Below are 19832 nucleotides of genomic sequence, written 5' to 3'. Positions count from 1 at the left end.
GAATGACCTTGAACTCTTGATCTGCCTCTTGCTTCCAAGTGGTAGGATTACAGGGGAGGGCCACCATGCTCAGCAACATTGGTGATTATCTATCTATCTGTCTGTCTGTCTGTCTATCTTTGAAGACTAGGTCTCACTAAGTAGTTTTGATAGTCCTGGAACTCACTAGACAAGAGATCTGCCTGCTTCTTCTTCTCAAGTGCTGTGATTAACCACCACCACACCCAGCATTTAAACTTTAATTTTAACTCCTGCACCTACTTAAGTGATGCCTAGCATAGAATGCTGATGTATTCTGTGTGCTCAGATCATAAAAAGCAGACCTATCTTCCCAAATGGCTATCTTTTCTATGAGGTAAACATTAAAAAATCTTTTCTTCTTTCTGAAACATATAGTGATACTCCCAACATGAGGCCTTCAGCAGACTGAGCTAGGCTAATGCTCTGTCCCTCCAGAACTAAATAAACAAACTGCTTCTATGTGTGCTATCTTTGTGCATGCATGTACACACATGTGTGTATGGAAGCCAAAGACTGACCTTGGATGTCTTCCTCAGTCATGTTTCATCCTTATTATTTTTAAAATTTTATCTATCTACCTACCTACCTATCATCTATTTGTGTGTGTGTGCACGCCATGTGTGCACCATGGCGTGGATGTGGGGGTCAGCGGAAAACTCTGGGGACCCTACAATCAACTCAGGCAGTCAAGCCTGTGCACAATTGTCTCTACCCACTGAACCATCCTGCCTGCCTATCCACCTTATTTTTAAGACAGTGTCTCTCACTGCACTTAGCATTCACTGATTTAGGTAGGTAGGAAAACTGGCTGGTGAGCTCCAGAAACTCTCCTGTCTCCATACCCCCACAATACCTAACTCCTTGCTTTTCTTTATAAAGTGCTCAGTCTTAGGTATTTTATTACAGTGACAGGGAATGGCCTAATGGATCTGAGGAGAGATGCCTGTTGATCTGGCCGGTGCATAGACTCTAATTTATCTTCCCTGGAAAGTATCCTTGGCAAGAGCCTAGGTTTTGCTTGAAATTCTGATTTCTGACTACAACAAAGCCAGCTGAAATAATAAAGAGACCAAAAACCAGAAAAATAAATAAATATGTAAGTAAGTAAATGAAGAGAGAGAGAGAGAGAGAGAGAGAGAGAGAGAGAGAGAGAACGCACATTCTCATTAGTGCACTGGCTCCACAGATCTACACACAGAACAAAATGAACAATAACTGCTCGATTACAGAAGACCTGTTTATTCCACACAAATTTGACAAAAATTGAACATCAGCTTTACACTTCAAAATCCCTCCTCAGGGTCCTCAGCTTCTCAGGCAAGACTGTTTAGACATTTCCTCCCAGCTCACACACCTCACCACATAGCTATTAGGTCACACCATGACAAGGTCAGACACCACTGCTCGGAGATGCTCAGGGACCGTGGGAGGGTGGGACAGAGGGGAAGGCGCTTCTGACGCACGTGGAGACAGGTAGGGTATGTCAGGGATCTGGATCTGTGGTATTTCCCAGAAGAAAAGGATATTTAGTACCAAGCAGAATTAAGTCTTCAGTTTTAGAGGCACACCAAAACTGCCTGGAACCTTCAAATGAAGTTTCCCAACTGCTACCAGAAGAGAGAAAAACAGAACAAAATAAAAACAGCAAAGAATTTCTCGGCCTGGAGATGGCTCAGTGCACACTGTCACACAAATGTGAAGAAGACTTGAGTTTGAATTTCCAGAACCTATTTAATGCTAGGCACCGCAGTGTGCAATTGTAGTGTCCAGTACTTCCATGGTAAAACGGGAAGCGGAGACACGGGGCTCCCTGAAAGCCTGTGAGCCAGGGGTCCTGGGGTACACAATTCTGAACACAAGTGACATGCTGTGTAGGTGGAATGCAGCTCATCTGCAAAGCACCTCTTTATTCCTTGACACAAGGTCTCACGTATCCCCGGCTTATGCAGCTGAGGATGACCTTGACTTTCCTGATCCTCCTGCTTCTGCTTCCAGAGTGCTGACATTACAGGCTGTGCCATCTTGCCTGGTTTATGCAGTCCTGGAGATCAAACCCAGGATTTTGTGCACAGTAGGCAAGCCTTTGACCAATGAGCTGCACCCGTCAGTCCACAAATTAAATTCCTATCATCTTGCTCTGCTATGCTGACATAAGGTCTGGGGTAGCCCACGCAGGCCTTGAACGAACTGTGAAGTTGAGGTTGGTCTTGATCTGATACTTCTGCCTCCACCTCCCAAGTGCTCAGACTCCAGGCCTGGACCACCAGACCCTCCCTGTTCATTTCTATCATCTCCATGTGACCTCCATACAACTGTGAGAGGATAAGATACTAGGAGAGTGAAGAAAGAGAGATCAGTTCTAATCTCTCCTAGGAAGAGATCAAAATACAACTAAAAGAAAAACCCAGCTTTGCAGATGCTATGTGGCAAGGTAAAGGTGACTCTCACAGAGCCAGCGGGTGGGCACAACAGTGCTACAGTCCGGGAGCGGCAAGTGGCTCTGAGGGCAGTCCAGATGCTTGCTCCCCGGGGGCTTCTTCAGATCTTACTATAGATGCATGGAATGTTGATAGACATAAAACAGAAAGTAAATCACAAAGATCTCTTACAAATTTTGAAGAAAAAAGATGACCAGATGAATTTTTTCTAACCTGCCAAGCAACTATACCAGCATCTCACTGAAGCAATATATAAAGGACCACACATCCAGGAAAGAGGCCCACTTCTACTAGCAAAGAAAAAACTAAAAGCAATGTCACTTCCTCAGGCTGCACAGATGGAGTGAGTCCATCCAGATATACCGGAATACGCTCTGGAAGATGCAGACAGAAGTGTGACAAGAATGGCTATACAGAATAGCCACATGAAAACATGTATCAAACAGAAAAGACAGCATACTCTTCAGAAAGCAGGTTTACCCAGGAACGAACTTTACTAAAACTAAGGATGATTTCAGACTTAGCACAACCATCAAAATGGCTGACAAATGATTAACACCATCAAAACACTTCAAAAAGGGTTTGGTGTTTTCAAGATCAGTTTGACCATGTAGCCCTGGCCGACCTCCAACACAGCAATCCCCCTGTCTTAGTCTCTTGAGTGACAGGATTACAGGCATGCACCTGGCCATCGTGGCTTTTTAAAAATCGAGGTAAAATTCATATAATATCAAATGTACCATTTAAAATTAGTTTCAAGGGTCTGGAAAGGTAGCTCAGTGGTTAAGAGCACTTGTTGCTCTTCTAGAGGATCCAGGTTCAATGCCTAGCACCCACACGGTGGTTGACAGCCATCTGTAACTCCAGTTCCAGGAGATCCAGTGCCTTCTTCTGGACTCAATGGGTACCAGGTATGCATGTGTTGCACAGACATACAGGGAGACAAAACATCATACACATAAAATAAAAATAAAAATACATCTAAAAAAACAGAACCACCACCAAGTTGTTTTCATGGTAACTTAGTGTCTATCACTACTATCTAATTACAGAACAGTTTCTTTCAGCCCAATAGGATTCTCTCTGTACCTCTTAAATATGCCTTCCCGCCTTCCCCTCCCCTACGAGCTCTTGGTAACCACTAATGCTGTTCTGTGATTTTCCCATTCTAGACCTTCCATGTAAACACAATCATGTAACACAGCTTATTTTATTTTATTTTATTTTTGACTGGCCTTGAATTCACCTGGCACAACATCTTCAAGGCACACCCATGCTGTGGTCTGTACTGGTGCTTCACTCCTCAATATAGCTAAACAATAGTGATCACCAGGCCTCAGGCCTCACGAGAGTCCCAACCACTCACAATTACTTCTAGTGACAGGTTTTTGTTTGTTTGCTTGCTTGTTTTTGTTTTTTATTTTAATTTTTAGAGACAAGAGCCTCACTGCCTGGTCCACGCTGGCCCAGAACTCTCAATCTTCCTTCCTTAGTCTTCCAAGTGCTGGGATTATAGGCATGTACCACTACTGGCTCCTGTTCACAGATACATGGCACTGAAAGGCTACAAAGCAGAATGATCAGAGGGGAAAAATGACTGATGGGCCAAAGTCCAAAGGAAGGCAGGCTTCCCCAGAGGACAGGCTGCACACTTCACAATTTGCAGTGAATGGTGCCAGCCAGGGAACCTCACAAGAGGTGCCATGCCTAGGGTTTTTCTGGGGCCTGGTCACACAGGAACCTTTGCCTAGCACAGGCTACACTACACTGCAGGTACTCAGAAATAGAGGAGGTGTTCAACATGAACCAGTAATTGCAAGAACAGTGCAGACATGGCGAGCTACTCTTATCTATCAGGGTAGGAGGGGCCCTCCTGAAACCCAAGTTCCCCAGGGCCAGCCCAGGGCCAGTCTTTTTTTTTTCTTTTTCTTTTTCTTCTTTCTCTTCTCTTCTCTTCTCTTCTCTTCTCTTCTCTTCTCTTCTCTTCTCTTCTCTCTCCCTCTCCCTCTCCCTCTCCCTCTCCCTCTCTCTCTCTTTGTGACAGGGTTTCTCTGTGCAGCTTTGGTGCCTGTCTTAGATCTAGATCTGTAGACCAGGCTGGCCTCAAACTCAAAGATCCACCTGGCTCTGCCTCCTGAGTGCTGGGATTAATGGAGTGGGCCACTGCCACCCAACCTGCTTCAGCTTTTAAGATTAAGGCCTGGGCCATTTCACACATCTTCACAACCCACTGTATCATAGATCACAGGCGATGGGTGAATACAGCTCTCTGGCAAAGACCATATGGTCATTTTCCACTGGGAGTCTTTTTTTTTTTTTTTTTTAAGTTTTAGTTGTATTTATATTTATGTGTGTAAGGAGGTATGTGTGTGTATTAGGGGTATCCAAAGAGGCCAGAAGAGGGTGTTGGATACTTAGCACTAGATTATAGGCAGTTGTGAGCTGCCGGAAGTGGGTGCTGGAAACCAAATTTAGGTCCTGTGGAAGAGCAGCAGGCGCTCTTACACACTGAGCCGTCTCTGCAGCTTCCTGGGAATCTATATTTATAATGAAGTCAAGAAAAGAGTCTCTCCGAGGACAATAAATAAATCAGAACATTTTACATTCTCTGAATTGTAGCCCTCAAGAGACCTGTCTCAAAAAAGAACACACACACAGACCTCAAAATGGTCTGATATTTCAGAGGCTGCTTGCTACTGGATTAGCATGTCCGCACTGCTTGTCTGTGGGAACTCAGAGTTGCAATGACAGAAGTCGCCTGCAACGTGGGTGTTCTGTCCAGATTCAAAACCAGATGTCTCCAGACTGACTTTTTTATCCAAAGGAGAAGATGAAGACCCCAGTTAACAAGTCCAAACATAGCTCAAACATAGCTGTCTGTCTGTCCGTCAATGACTGTGTGTGTCTGTCTGTCTGTCTGTCAATGACTGTGTGTGTCTGTCTGTCTGTCAATGACTGTGTAGGCATCTTCTGCTTCTCGAATTCCTAACAATACAAAACAGGAAACAGAATGGATTCAGATAAAACTTCAAACAAATCCAACACACTTGAAGCCTTGTTCCGTGCTGTTTGAAATGCAAGAACCAAACAGGATTTGAACAACAAATCTTCCATGGCTTTATCTAAGCCAAAGGTCAGTGCACTTCTGTAGAGGCCTGGGTTGAAAATGACTCTGGTTGAGCAGGGTGTCTAGCTAAAGGTCTCTGTTGTACTATGTGACCCAAACATGTACTTTAGAGGATGGACCTGGAACTCCCCTTACAAAAACATGCAGTTGGCTAGAGTTGACCGTTCATCTGAGACAGGATTTTGCTCAGGTTCAGAGTGTCAGCCTGATGTTCTTATGGTTAAGATGGTAAGAAGTTTGATGATAAAAGTTCATACTGATTGTCCTTCTAAAATTAAGGACTATGAGAAAATGAGCAAACTGAGTTACTTACAGTATGTATAAATCTAAGGAAAGACATTGGAGTCTTTTTATGAAACATGCTTTATTAATACTTTTATGTCTATCTATTATTTATTTATTTTAGACAGGTTGGCTTAGAACTCACTATGAAGATCAGGTTGGTCTCAAACTCACCCTCTGTCTCTGCCTCTCAAAGTGCTGGGATTAAAGGTGTGGACCACTATGCCCAGTTTATATATTAATTTTAAAAGATACAGTTTAAAAGGAAATTATTAGTTTGTTAACTGCCTCACAGCTTTGAAGCAGAAGAGCAGAGGTGAGAATGGACCCAACTCAACAGAATTCTAAAGTGAATTCTGCGTGCTGTAGTTCCAAAAAACATGCTTCCCATTGCTTTCTACTTTAAGGTTTTTTTCTTTCCAGAAAAGACTTGATTTAATTATTGACTGTAATGCATTTTATGGCCTTTCCCTCAGACTTCCCATCCCCAAATTACACGCCATAATATAGCATTCAATACAAAGAATACGTTCATATGAATCATAATAAGAAGATGAATATTTGTGAAACTCATCTCTTAAAGAAAAATCTAGATTAGCAATCACTGGCCTGCTTTACTTTATTGCTTCATTTCAATGAAACCAAAAAGCTTTTGCATAGCTAAAGAAACAATGAGCAGGATGAAGAGGAAGCCCACAGAATGGGAGAAAATCTTTGCTAGTTACATATTTGACAGAGGTTTAATATCCAGAATATATAGAAACTCAACAACACCCCCATCCCCCCCAAAAAAAACCCCAAACCAAAAAGTCTAAAAAGCAAATGACCTATTTAAAAAAAAAAAAAATGGGCCTGGTGGTACCTGAATAGAGAGATCTTTAAAAAAAGAAAATAGCCAAGTAATATCTCAAAAAATGTTCATCATCTCTAGCAATTAGAGAAAAGCAAACCAAAACAAAAACCCCAGTCAGAATGGCAAAGATCAACAGAACAGCCAACACAAATGCTGGAAGTGATGTGGGGAAAAGGGAACCCCCCTTCACTGTTGGTAGAATTGCAAACTGGTGTAGCCACTATGGAACTCAGGATGGAGAATTCTCAAAAAGGTAAAAATAAATCTACCATATAACTTTGGTTACCTGTTGTTTGTTTGTTTTTGGCACTTTTTTTGGGGGGAGGGCACCAAGCTCCCAAATAAATCACACGTGGAAGCTTATTCTTAATTATGATAGCCTGGCCTTAGCTTGGCTTAGTTTCTAGCCACCTTTTCTTAACTTAACTTATTCCATCTACCTTTTGCCCCTGGGCTTTTCCCATTCTCTTACTCGGTGGCTCGCTGTGTAGCTGGGTGGCTGGCCCCTCCTCTGGCTCCTAGATCTCTCCTCCCAGATTTCTCCTTCTATAGACTCTCTGCCTGCCAGCCCCACCTATCCTCTCTCCTGCCTTGTCACTGGCATTCAGTTTTTTATTAGACCATCAGGTGTTTTAGACAGACACAGTAACACAGCTTCTCAGAGTTCAACAAATGCAACATAACAACAGTAACACACTTTAAAACAATATTCTACAGTAGTTACCCCCTAGAAGTGGAAGTTAAGTCCCTACTGCTGAAGACACCATGGACTTCAGAAACAGGTGCCAACGACCTCTGAGCTGAAATAGACTTGAATGTTCCCTCCCTAAGGACTAGCTTTTATAATACAAGCTTCCAAAGGAGAAAGGCAACTGTCCTAGCCACTGTTCTATTGCTGTGAAGAGACACCATGACCAAGGAACTCTTATAAGAGAAATTGTTAAATTGGTGGCTTGCTTACAGTTTCGGAGGTTTAGTCCATTATCATCACGGTAAGGATACAGGCAGGCATAGTGCTGGAGAAGTAGTTGAGAGCTACATCCTGATTTGCAGGCAGAGAGAGACTGGGCCTGGCATGGGTTTTTGAAACCTTAAAGCCTACCATCAGTGACACACTTCTTCCAAAAAGGCCACATGTCCTAATCCTTCTCAAACAGTGGTGACAAAGCCTATGGAGGCCATTCTTATTCAAAGCACCACAGCAGACAAGTCTTACCCAGCTATGACATCTATGAACCGTAACAAGACCAACATGCCATGACACCCTATGGGTGCATTAGTGGCACACATAACTTGGTGGTAACTAACAACTCTCTAGTTGGACTTAATACCCGCTTAACAAAAGGGATACCACACCTGGTACTAGAAATCTAGTCAACTACCCAACGCTAGTGAAATCATGGTTACTGGAAGAGAATCTATAACCATTAATTTATCAAACCAGCCTAATCCATAACAATCTATAAACATCTGTCCTTACACTCACAGATAAGGGTAATCTTCACTCCTTATCAAGGAAACTCCTTTTTGCAACAGATGGAGAATGTTACAGAAAACCACAACCAATCAAACTGCAGGGTTGTAGAGCCCAGTCTTAATGGATGCATCCAGAGAAAACATCCTCACACCTAATGCTCAGGGAATGGAAGAGGAGGCAGCAGAAAGAATGTAAGAGCCAGAGGATCAGGGACTTTGGCTGTGAGATTGTGTGTCCCAGTAACATCAGAAAAAGTCTCACCAACATGACTGTCCACATGTAAGCTGAACAAGGACACCCACAAACACGCCAAACTGTAAGGGTAAAAGCCCATAAGGCCTCAACTCTACACAATGAACTACAGGCAATAGAGTAAAGCTAGGAGCAGGAGAGGAGGTCCTCCCCAGAGAAGAACACACCAATTCACTGTCTGGTGCTAAATGGTCAGCCCTGGAAACATACATACAAGTAACATTATATAGACTCAACAGGTTATGTTTAGAAACATATATATGTATATGCAATTAAATTATAGTCTCAAAAATAAACAATAAGTAAATAAAAAAGAAAAACAACCCTAAAGACAAAAAGAGCCATACGTGTTTATTTCTGTTTCTTCTCTCTCTCTCTCTCTCTCTCTCTCTCTCTCTCTCTCTCTCGACAGTTTCTCTGTGTGACAGCCCTAGATATCCTGGAACTTGCTCTGTAGACCAGGCTGGCCTCCAAGTCACCGAGATCCTCCTGCCTCCTGAGTGCTGGGACTAAAGCCATGTGCCACCACTCTCCAGCTTCATGGGTATTTCTTATAGCTGTAGTTTTTAAATATAACTAAATACAGTTCCTATCTTGTTCTTACTTTCTCTCATCCACCATCTCCCAGTCCCTGCTTTTGAGCTATTCTAACTGCATTTATTTTTAAGACACAACAGCTTATTGAGATAGATCACATACCATGAAGTCTACTGTAAGCATCACTATTCAACACTTTTTAGTACATTCATGAGGGTGTGCAATCAGCCCCACTACTTCCAGACCTTGACTTCATAGCCAAAGCCACCCAATCCCCTTCCCGGTCATCTATTGCTCCTTTCTTCTTCCCTCTGAAAGCACTAACTTACCCTTCATTCCTATGGATTTTTCTAATCCAGAATTGCAATATAAATGGAAACACACAATCTGTGTCATTTGTGTCTGATTCTTTTACTCAAAAAAGACATTTTGGGGAAGGGTTTAGCTTCGTGGAAAGCCCTTGAGTTCACTCCCCAGTGGTGCAGCTCATGCTTGGTGTGAGTGAGGCTGTTTTCATTCCTCACCACAATACAAAACAAAGCCCCAAAAGACGCCATTTAAAATAACTGTTTTCTAGTAAAAATGCTGCATGCTCATTTAGAAAACTTTTCTGAAAGCATGAATGAATTTTAAATACCCAGAGATAACCCTGATTATTCACATGTATTTCTTTTATAAATTGAAGGACTATGAAATTGTCTTAGGTTGGGTGTGGTTGTACACACCTATAATCCAGCATTTGGGGGGCTGAGTCAGGAGGATGGCAAGTTTGAGGCCAACCTAGGCTGAACGACAAAATTTTATTTTAAAGAGAAGAGACTTCCTTTGGCTGCATCGCTGGGTCTTCCATGTGCTTGTGCACCTGCTGGAACCCCATCCATTCCTCCCAGAACTGGGAGGACGCTGGTGTGGAGGACAGTTACTACCAGGACTCCCAGTGTGGGGTGGAGACTTCAGGTGTGTGGCCTTCCGGCCAAGCGTCTGCAGGTTCATACTGTTGCTGTATTCACTGTGGTCCCGGGAGCTGATTTTGAAGACACAAGGAAGGTTGGTATCTTTCAGGGTGCAAAGTGATTTGAGAGTGTAAAGAATTCTTTGGAGCGAGCTCCACAGAAGTTCATCAGTAACCTGTGTTCCTGAACTATGAAACATGAACCTGTGGACTAAGAGTAGTTTCTCTCAATAAACAATTAAGAATTGTATGGACAAGAAGGAGGAGGAGAGGGAAAAAGAATTACACTATATTAGAATCTGTTTCTTTTTTCTTGTTTTTGCACTGCTAGGAACGCAACCCCAGCCTTGCACATGCTGCACAAATGTTCTACCATGGAACCACCATGTTCTACCATGTTCTACCACCCTCGCCCTTTCTTCAGGCACCATGTTTAAGGGCTTTGTAATATTCAGTCACACTCATACCATAGTTTATTTGATTCTCCACTGTAAGCAACTTTTATCTTTTCCAATTATTAAAAGAATTATAAACAAAAGTATAATAAATCTGTAATTACATCTTTATAGGCATTTACGACTATTCTTTGACATAAATTCTAGGTATGATGTGTGGTTTTATGTTGACAGGAATACTTGTGGTTATAATACCTGTACACATTTTAAACTTCCTTCCCAAAGCTGGAACTCATCTGCTTTGGGTAGGATTTTCATTCTGACCACTGCATCACAAAAACAAACAAACAAACAAACAACAAAACAAACAAAAACTTCCCACATGGTAAGTAAAGAAATGGTATCTCATTCTTCCAATTATACTGCTTTGATAGCCAATGTTCAGTTTTAAACATTTAGTTTAAAACACAATTCCAGAACACAGTCCAAGAATGAAGTCATGTGAGAGAATTCTGGGTGCTTGTGAGAAAACTCCAAGGAAATAAGACAAGAGTCTTGTGACCTCAGTTTCTTCAAAACATGGACTTGTTCTTGGAATGTGCTTTCCTGCCCCTTCTAAGTGTAACAGACAGGAAGGAGTAAGTTCACTTTAGATTATTCATTACAACTGGCTATTGTTATTTGTTTATATGCCTATGGTGGAAAAACACCTTTTTGCCATGTGGGGATTGTCCTTGTGATTATATACTTTACTCAGAGTATAAACTGTCTGATGTTCTGAATAAAGTTGGCTATTGCATGAGACTTTAGTTTGCCTCATTTTTAGGCTTGGCTCTCCTAGGTTTACAGTGTAGGTTTAGAGCAGTAAACAACACAATGGTAGTATTTTTGAGTACTCATAACTTACTTTATTTATTTACTTACTTACTTATTTACTTATATTTTTCAAGATAGGGTTTCTTTGTATAGCCTTGGCTGTCCTAGAACTAGCTCTGTAGACCACCTGCCTCTGCCTCCTAAGTGCTGGGATTAAATGTCTGTGATTTATTATATTAGTTTATTTTTGAGTGTGGAAGTAAGACCCTCACAAATTAAGGCAAAAACTTTCCAACTGAGCTAACCTCCATCTCCTGCTAGATATTTTGTTTGTTTGTTTGAGACAGGATCTCTTTACATAGCCCTGGATATCCTAGAATTCTCTATGTAGACCAGGCTAGCCTCGAACTCACCAAGACCCATCTGACTCTTTCTCCCTCGTGCTGGGATTAAAGGTGTGTGCTACCACACCTGGACTGCTAGAGATTTAAAAGAAACCACTTACATGCAGCTCACCGCACTGTGCTCGGGATCTGGAGCCACAGGGGATCATCAAGGCTTGTGCTACAGAACAGACACTAAAATCTTTGGGGAGGCAAGAGTTACACTTCCCTTCCCTTGGGGACAAGTGAGGCATGCTAAGAAAGGCATAACTATGCTGTGCACATCTTCATTGTACACACAGCTATGTACACATCTTTAGTAACCACGTTCCAGTTGGGACACAGCAGAGGCCAATCACGATCTCTCCTGAGTGGGACCGCCTACTCAAGAGCCTCAGCTGCACTTCCAGCAGAAACAGCCTGTCAATCGCATCTGCACCGCCCCGCCCCTCACCCCAGACATCATCCTCTGCTGTCACACCTCAGCCCTTTGCACTAACTGTTCCTCTGCTTGGGACCCCTCCGTACCTGGCTGCACAGGCTGACTGACTGATTAGAAATGCAGTGATCTGGGGAGGTTGGAATGTTGCAGGTCCAGAGCCTAAATCTGACTTCCTCTTGGGCTAGCTTTAGCCCTCTAAATAGCCGTTCCTTGCCCATCTCTGTGTCAGACCTAACATCCTGTGATTAACAGACAAAAATCTCTTGGAAATTACTGACTTCCACCAACCCCAAAGCTAAGAATGTCATTTGACAGCAACTGAGGCCTGTAGGAGAGATTTCCCCATCTTGTTCTAACAGCCTCTCTGATGTTTCCACCAATGTATTTTAAAAAATACCTTCATTTATAATGCTCTTTGTTTTGTTACTATAAAACTCTATTGTGGGATAACCTTTTTGTACACTGTGAACATGGGTCTCTGTCTAGGCACCTTCTGATCGGTTGAATAAAGAGCTGAACGGCCAATAGCTAGGCAGGAGAGGAAAGGCGAGACTTCTGGAGAGAGAGGAACTGGGCGGGTATGGTAATGAGCCCTGTGGTAGAACATAGATTAATATAAACGGGTTAATTAAAGTTTTAAGAGCTAGGTGGGAATAAGCCTAAGCTAAGGGCAAGCTTTTATAATTAATAAAAAGTCTCTGTATCATTATTTGGGAGTGCTGGCAGTCCAGAGAAAGTCTGAATATAAAACTCTTGCACCCTGGAACATGGAACCTGGGGTAGGGTAGCCTAGCTCTGTGTTTCCTGGGACATGCTCACTCAAATTTGGCTGTGGGGTTTTTTTTTTTTTGTTTGTTTGTTTTTTCGATCAACAGTATGACTAATTATTTGGGTGTCCTTCTACATGTAACCTAAAACTAGTTTCTTTCCTTCATGTTCAATACTCTCCACCTCCCCTGGAATCGCCATGAATCAAAACTATCAGAAGTGCTACTGCCACTGGCCTCAGGCTGATGCAACACTAGTCTATGCTGGCGGCAGCACTCAGATCCCCTCCTACCAAAGTGGTGCTGGGGACTGAACACAGGGTCCTGCACATGACACCACATAACATCTGGGACACGGCATCTGGTTTTTAACTACTGCTCCTCTTACAGTCTCTCAGTCTCGCTCCTCTCTGGTCCCAGTACCTATGAAATAAGCTGTAAACTTTGGGCCTTGGTGAGATAGGAAACTAAAATGTGAACCACAGTGACTGTGGTAGAAGGTTCTGGGAGAAAACAATCTTGGTGATGGAGTTTTCTCACCTTTTGTAAGACATATCCATTTATCCCACTCTGCAGAGCTCCACAGTGATGATTTTAGGAGGTGGGCCTTTGGAGATGGTTGGGTCCCCAATGGGAGTAGTGTCCTTACAAAAGGGGCCTGAGAATTGTCTTACCCCTTCCACCATGCAATGACACCACCAAGGTTGTCACCTATGAAATAGGAATAGGCTTTCCTCATCACAGATCTTCCTTGATCTTTGATTTCTTAACCCGTAACTGTGAAAAGTAACTTCCTATCGTCTGTAAACCATTTCATCTGTGGTATTTGTATTTTGTTGCAGCAACCTAAAAGGGCTAAAACGGGTATTCAGGCAATTCCGATATGTGGGCAGCATGGAGAACCCCAGTCTAAAGGGTTTATGTCCCTCAAGATGCTAAGAGCCTGCATGCTGAAAAAAGAAGGAGCGTACACATGAATGAGAGGAATGGCCAGAAGAAAAGACTGTCTCCTGCCCATCATTTAGTGGAAGCAAACATCTGAATCTACAGAAGGAGCTGTGAAGTTCGTGTGTGACCTGACCACAGACAGAGCAGCTTAAACAGCATTTGCTTAGCAGCTTTCTCTGTTTCCACACATTGGGAGCAGGGCTCTTATCTAGAGGCTCTGGAAGAAATCAGCTTCCAAATTTAACTAGCCTTAGCAGACTTCACACTTGTTAATATTGCCTTGACCTGGACTGAATCACCAGTGTCCACCAGAGTCCAGGACATGGCAGGGCCCAAGGAACACAGGCAAGATGCCCTGTGAGACAACTATGCCTTGTGCTGCTTAGGAGGTAACAGAGGGCTTTGCAGTGAATTTGGAGTGAATTCCATGCAATCCAGGTCAAGGTTCTTGGTGAAGGAAGGCAGAAGAAAAAGCAAACTAATTCCTCAGCGCAGCTGGCTGCAGCACCTGTAACCATCAACCTCACAAATACAGAGCACCCCAGGAGGCACGTTGTGGGTACCAACGAGACCTAAGTATTCTAAGGCTTAATGCTATTTAATGGCTGTCAGGCAGGGATCCTGAGCCAGAGAACTGGTGTTTAAAGGCCTCCCTTCCACACTGCCCATTTCAAAGGTAAAAAGACATCAAGGTAGAAAGTTATTTGAAGTAAAAACCCATATGGCTACTGGTCTTCAAAGAGATTATGAACCATCTGAACTTTCAACAATTGGTTCTGGCCTCTTAATGCTGAGAAAGTAAGTACAGTCCAGAGAACAATCTGTACAAACTAGTCTAGCTAGACAATAGTTTGTCAAAGGTGTAAGAGAGACACATGTGTGATTTATACTTCTTTCTAAACTCATGGACATGTAACCATGAGTGAAAAGTATTCTTCACACACAATAAGTTTTGGGTTTCATCAAACACAAAAATATTTTGAAAACTCAATCCAAGATATTCACAAAACAACAGGAAATTTTCTATAGCAGGAAATATTTTTCTCTCAACTGACTGGAAATATACCGTCGATTTCCTTCCCTCCATCTACTTATAACATCACACCACAAAGGGCCAATTTATTCTGAAACTTGAAATTGCCTTTTACCTCCTCTTGGCTCTTCCCTGGATCCACTTCTGTAGTAGGAAATGACAGCACCCAGCCAGAGAGCACTGAGCACTGGGCTCAGCCACAGTTGAGGCTGATGACTCTTTTTGATTGTTTTCTTCCATTTTCCATGACCGTATTCTCTTGATGCTAACACACACCTCCCCTGCCCACTGCCACACACAAACCATCAGCATTCTCTGGCTGCTTTTGCTTTTCCATTTCCTCAGCAGCACGGCTGACACGTGGAAAGATACTGTCATTGCAGTGGTTCCCATTTGTGGGACAGTTCATCCCTTAGAAAGGGTTTACATGGGGTAAACAGAAACACTAAAAAATAAGAATGGGCTAGAAGTAAGTGTGTCCTCTGGGAGCCTTAGTTACTGGTCATGAATATGACCATATTTTAAGTTTTGTGACATAAAAGGAGAATTTTTAAAAATACCAATATAAAGGCAATATGATTCTTGGGTAGACTCTGATTTCAAACTATTGTATGGTTAACAGAACAGAGAGAATCTCAGCTCTGCTTCTCAGCTAACTGAGCTGAGTCTTAGCCAAGCCATGGTTTCTTCTGGCTTCTTTCTCAGTCCTGGCTGCTTTCAAAAGCTTGACCTTGGGAAAGTGTGCTATAAGGTCAGAATCTTCTAAAGTTTTAGCAAAAAGGAGAAATGAAGCCAAGGAAAAGAATTTAAAAGGAGTATCCACCTAGTGTTAACTACAGAAAAATAAAGCTTCACTATGTATTCCTGGCTGGCCTGGAACTTAGAGATCAGCCTGCCTCTGCCTCCAGAGTGTTGAGATTAAAGGTGTGTGCTACCACACCTGCCCTCAGAAAAATTATTCCTAGACAGAATACAAAAGCACTTAACCACTAGGGAAAAGGTTAGTGGAAATTAAGAGCTCTGGGATAGCAAGAGATGGTTTGGCAGATAAAAGCACTTCTTTGATTTCTGAAGATCACATAAAACTGGAGAGAACCACTCTACAAAGTTGTCCTCTGATCTCCATGGTGCACTGTGGTGGCAGGCATGTGTCCACATACATGCACACAAACATTTACAAACTGAAAAAATAAATACAAAAAATTCTACTGAGAGTTTTGTTTCTCAAGAGTGAAATATGAAGTAACACTAAGGAATCTGTGATACATCTATTTAACAAAGAACTTACATACAGGATATAGAAAGAACTTCTGTGGTGATAGTGTGTTCCCCCAAAATATTGTGCATCCTAAAAAACTTATCTGGGGCCAGAGAACAAAACAGCCACTAGATACAGAGGCCAGAAAATGGTGGCACTCACGCCTTTAATCCTAGCATTCCAGAGGCAGAGATTCGTTTGGATCTCTGTGAGTTCAAAGCCACACTGGAAACAGCCAGGCATGGTAACAAGAGACTTTAATCCCAGGAAGCGATGGCAGAAAGCAGAAAGGTATATAAGGTGTGAAAACCAGGAACTAGAGCTGGTTAAGCTTTTAGGCTTTTGAGCAGCACAGTTCAGCTGAAACTCATTCTGGATGAGGACTCAGAGGCTTCCAGTCTGAGGAAACAGGATCAGCTGAAGAACTGGCAAGGTGAGGTGGCTGTGGTTTGTTCTGCTTCTCTGACCTTCCAGCATTCACTCTAATACCTGGCTCCAGATTTGTTTTTATTAATAAGACCATTTAAGATTCAGGTTACAAACTTTTAGAAATTAGAACTTAAGTTTTACTTTATCTATATATGACTGTTTTATCTGCATGTTTGCATGTGCATCAGAAGGTGTCAGATGCCCTGGAAAGGAGGGTTGTGAGCCACCATGTGGGTGCTGGGAACTGAACTCGGGTGCTCCAGAAGAGCAATGGGTGCTCCTAACCATGCAGCCATCTCTCCAGCCCATATAACAAATTTTTAAAGACAATAAAGAAAAAAAACAGAGAAAACTATTTTTTAAATGGGCAGGAGCTTGGCAAGCAGCTCAGTGGCAGAGTGTGTGCTTTATAGGAAGCTCCATGCCGAGGACCAAAAATAAATACAAAGTAAATAGATAGGGATGAAAGGCCTGATTCGGTACATATCGAGATACCACGACCCCTTTACCCAAAGACTGTGAATGAGGAAAGCAGAATGCTGCTGGGAACACACAGGAACACATGTCCCCTAAACTGCTGGTGGGCTGGACAGTGCAATCTGCTTGGCATCCTCTACTCTATTTGGATATGTGTGTACAGTAAGGCCTGAGCACTCTAGTCAGAGCATATCCAGCAGAGGTAAGGGTATCAATAGAGTGGATAAGTAAAGACAAAAGTCCCACAATGTATTACTAAGTAGTAAGGAAACTAAATTATAGCAATAGAGGACAAATATTACCAGAATACTATATGAAAAGCCAGATGCAAACCTTATACAGCTTTCTGTTCCTTTTCTCTAAAAGCTGAGAAAAGGCATCACTATTCAAGCACTCACACCTCTACAGACAACTGCAGGAGAAGAAGCAAGGCAGACATGTACGTCGGGGAGCAGCAAGGGGCTCTGGCTGGAGAGTCATGACAGGTTTGTGGGAAATGGAGATGTTACTTCAGGATGGGGGGTCTGACTGGGTTTTCATTTCATGATTAATGAGACTCTAATTCATGCACTTCTATCTTTGTGTATGTTATTTCATAATAAAAAGTTTAAACCTGTATCAGGTATCACTTCCTTGTCTGCTCTTCTCAGAAAGTAAACACCACCCTAGACAAACAAAACTAAACTAAAAGAAAACTCTTAAAGCTACAAAAAAAAAAAAAAAAAAAATCGGAAAACCTTTGGAAGGTTTTATACAAATGAGGAGGAACTGCCCTCTTTGGGGAGATGCTTTAGTAGCAGCTCTGTCCACAGCTTGAGGGAAAAGGTTCCCTTCCTCCAGCAGATGTGAGTACTCACAGACAGTCTGGGGGGTGGGCTGCAGACTGGCCTTCTGTTCCCCCACCCCCTTCTCCTCATCGGGAGGCCTTTGCATAGTACAGTACCCAAATATCATACTTTCCCTGGACGTCATGGCTGAGAGAACAGAGATGACACTCCATGCAAACCGGGCTACCGAGCACATGCACACATGGAACATCTGGCACAGGACCACAAATGCCCAGTTGGCAGCACTGTGCCTTACCGCATAGCCTTCTGTCTTCTTCTGACACCATTTCAGGAGTGCATTGCGCTTAGAGCCGCCGTATTCCCGGGCCAGAGCTGCCAGAGGGTCTCTTCTTTCAACACTGATTACAAACAAGAACACACAGTTAAGGAGGATGCTGGTGGGATGGTTGTTTCGTTTTTCTTTTGAGACAAGATCTCATATGGCCCAAGGTGGCCTTGAACTCACTATAGGCAAGGATGACTCTGAACTCCTGATCTTCCTACCTCCACATCCCAAGTGCTGGGATTACAGATATGTACTACCACATCTGGCAAGATGCTGGCTTTTTTGTTTGTTTGTTTTATTTTTTAAGACATGGTTTCTCTGGTATAGCCCTGGTTATCTTAGAACTTGCTCTATAGACCAGGCTGGCCTGGAACTCACAGAGATCTGCTGGTTTGTCTCCCGAGTGCTGGGGTTAAAGACATGTGCCACTAACTGCCTGGTTAAGGTGCTGGCTTTTAAAACCCTCAAAAAAAAAAAAAAAAAAAAAAAAAAAAATATATATATATATATATATATATATATATATATATATATATATATAATAGATTAGAAAAAGCCAAAGTGTAGGTTTATTCAAATAGTATTCTAAAGAAACAGCCAAATTAGTCACATTAAAAATACATTATGTTAGCCAGGTGGTGGTGGCGGCGGCGCACACTTTTAGTCTCAGCACTTGGGAGGCCAAGGCAAGCAGATCTCTGGGACTGAGAAGATGGCTCAGTAGGTAACTGCACCTGCTGTAAAAACAGAGGACCCAAGTTCAAAACCCCCAACACCAAAATAAAAGGCAGACATGGTCAGTCATGCCTGTGACCCCAGGGGTGGGAAATGGAAACAGAGGGCTCCTAGAGCTTACTAGACAGCCAGCCTAGCCAAAACGGCAAGCTTCAAGTTCAGTAAGAGAGTCTGTCTCAAAAGTAAAGTGGAGAGCAAGAGAAGAACACCCAATGTTACACAATTAAATGCTTGCCCTCACAAGTAATTTAATAATAGAGACTGAGAATTTATTTTGAGACAGGGACTCATTATGTACCCCAGGCTGGCCTTGAACTCATCTTCCTGCCTTAGCTTCTTAAATTTATTTTCTTTTCTTTCTTTCTTTATTTTTATTATATTTGTGTTTTAATTCTATATTTCCTTTTTTTTTTTTTTGAGATAAGGTTTCTCTGTGTAGCCCTGGTTGTCCTGGAACTCACTCTGTAGACCAGGCTGGCCTAAACACAGAGATCCATCTGTCTCTGTTTCCTGAGTGCTGGGATTAAAGATGTGCACCACCACTGCCTGGACTGCCTCAGCTTCTTAAGTGTTGGAATTGTAGGTATGCATGATGATGCATAGCCATATAGAGATTGAGTTTCTAATGCAAGGAATTCCAGGGCTGGCAACACAATCCAGCAGGTAAAAGTACTTGCTGCCAAGCCCAGTGACCTGAATTCAAACCTTGTTGATACTTATGTTACAAGTTATATTAGGTAGAAGTTGTCCTTAGACTTGCACATGCAGGTTGTGGCACATGCACACACAAATAAAAATGAATGCAATTTTAAAAAAATCTAAAAAATTCTATTCTGTCATAGGTTAATCTTAATAACACTAATGTAAAAGAAATAAGAAATTGCCGGGCGGCAGTGGCACACACCTTTAATCCCAGGACTTGGGAGGCAGAGCCAGGTGGATCTCTAAGAGTTCAAGGTCTACAGAGCGAGATCCAGGACAGGCACCAAAACTACACAGAGAAACTCTGTCTCAAAAAAAAAAAAAAAAGAAAAGAAAAGAAAAGAAAAAGAAAGAAATTAAGGTCACTAATCTGACCTTTTATGAAGAAAGGTATA

At 42.4% G+C, this 19832-nt stretch overlaps 1 protein-coding gene across 6 annotated transcripts in view; it reads right to left on the bottom strand.

The window, feature by feature from the left end:
* Specc1 (sperm antigen with calponin homology and coiled-coil domains 1) overlaps positions 1 to 19832 on the bottom strand; it is a 274206-nt gene that overhangs the window by 48290 nt on the left and 206084 nt on the right. For all 6 annotated transcript variants that reach the window (XM_036196411.1, XM_036196412.1, XM_036196413.1 and 3 more), the window contains one exon: positions 17971 to 18073. In XM_036196411.1, the coding sequence (XP_036052304.1) occupies positions 17971 to 18073 (103 nt within the window). The remainder of the gene's footprint in view (positions 1 to 17970; positions 18074 to 19832) is intronic.

This window comes from Onychomys torridus, chromosome 8, assembly GCF_903995425.1.
Source record: "Onychomys torridus chromosome 8, mOncTor1.1, whole genome shotgun sequence".
In the NCBI taxonomy this organism is placed as follows: Eukaryota; Metazoa; Chordata; class Mammalia; order Rodentia; family Cricetidae; genus Onychomys; species Onychomys torridus.
The sequence above is the reverse complement of the archived record's forward strand: the minus strand, read 5'-3'. Positions and strand labels throughout refer to the sequence as shown.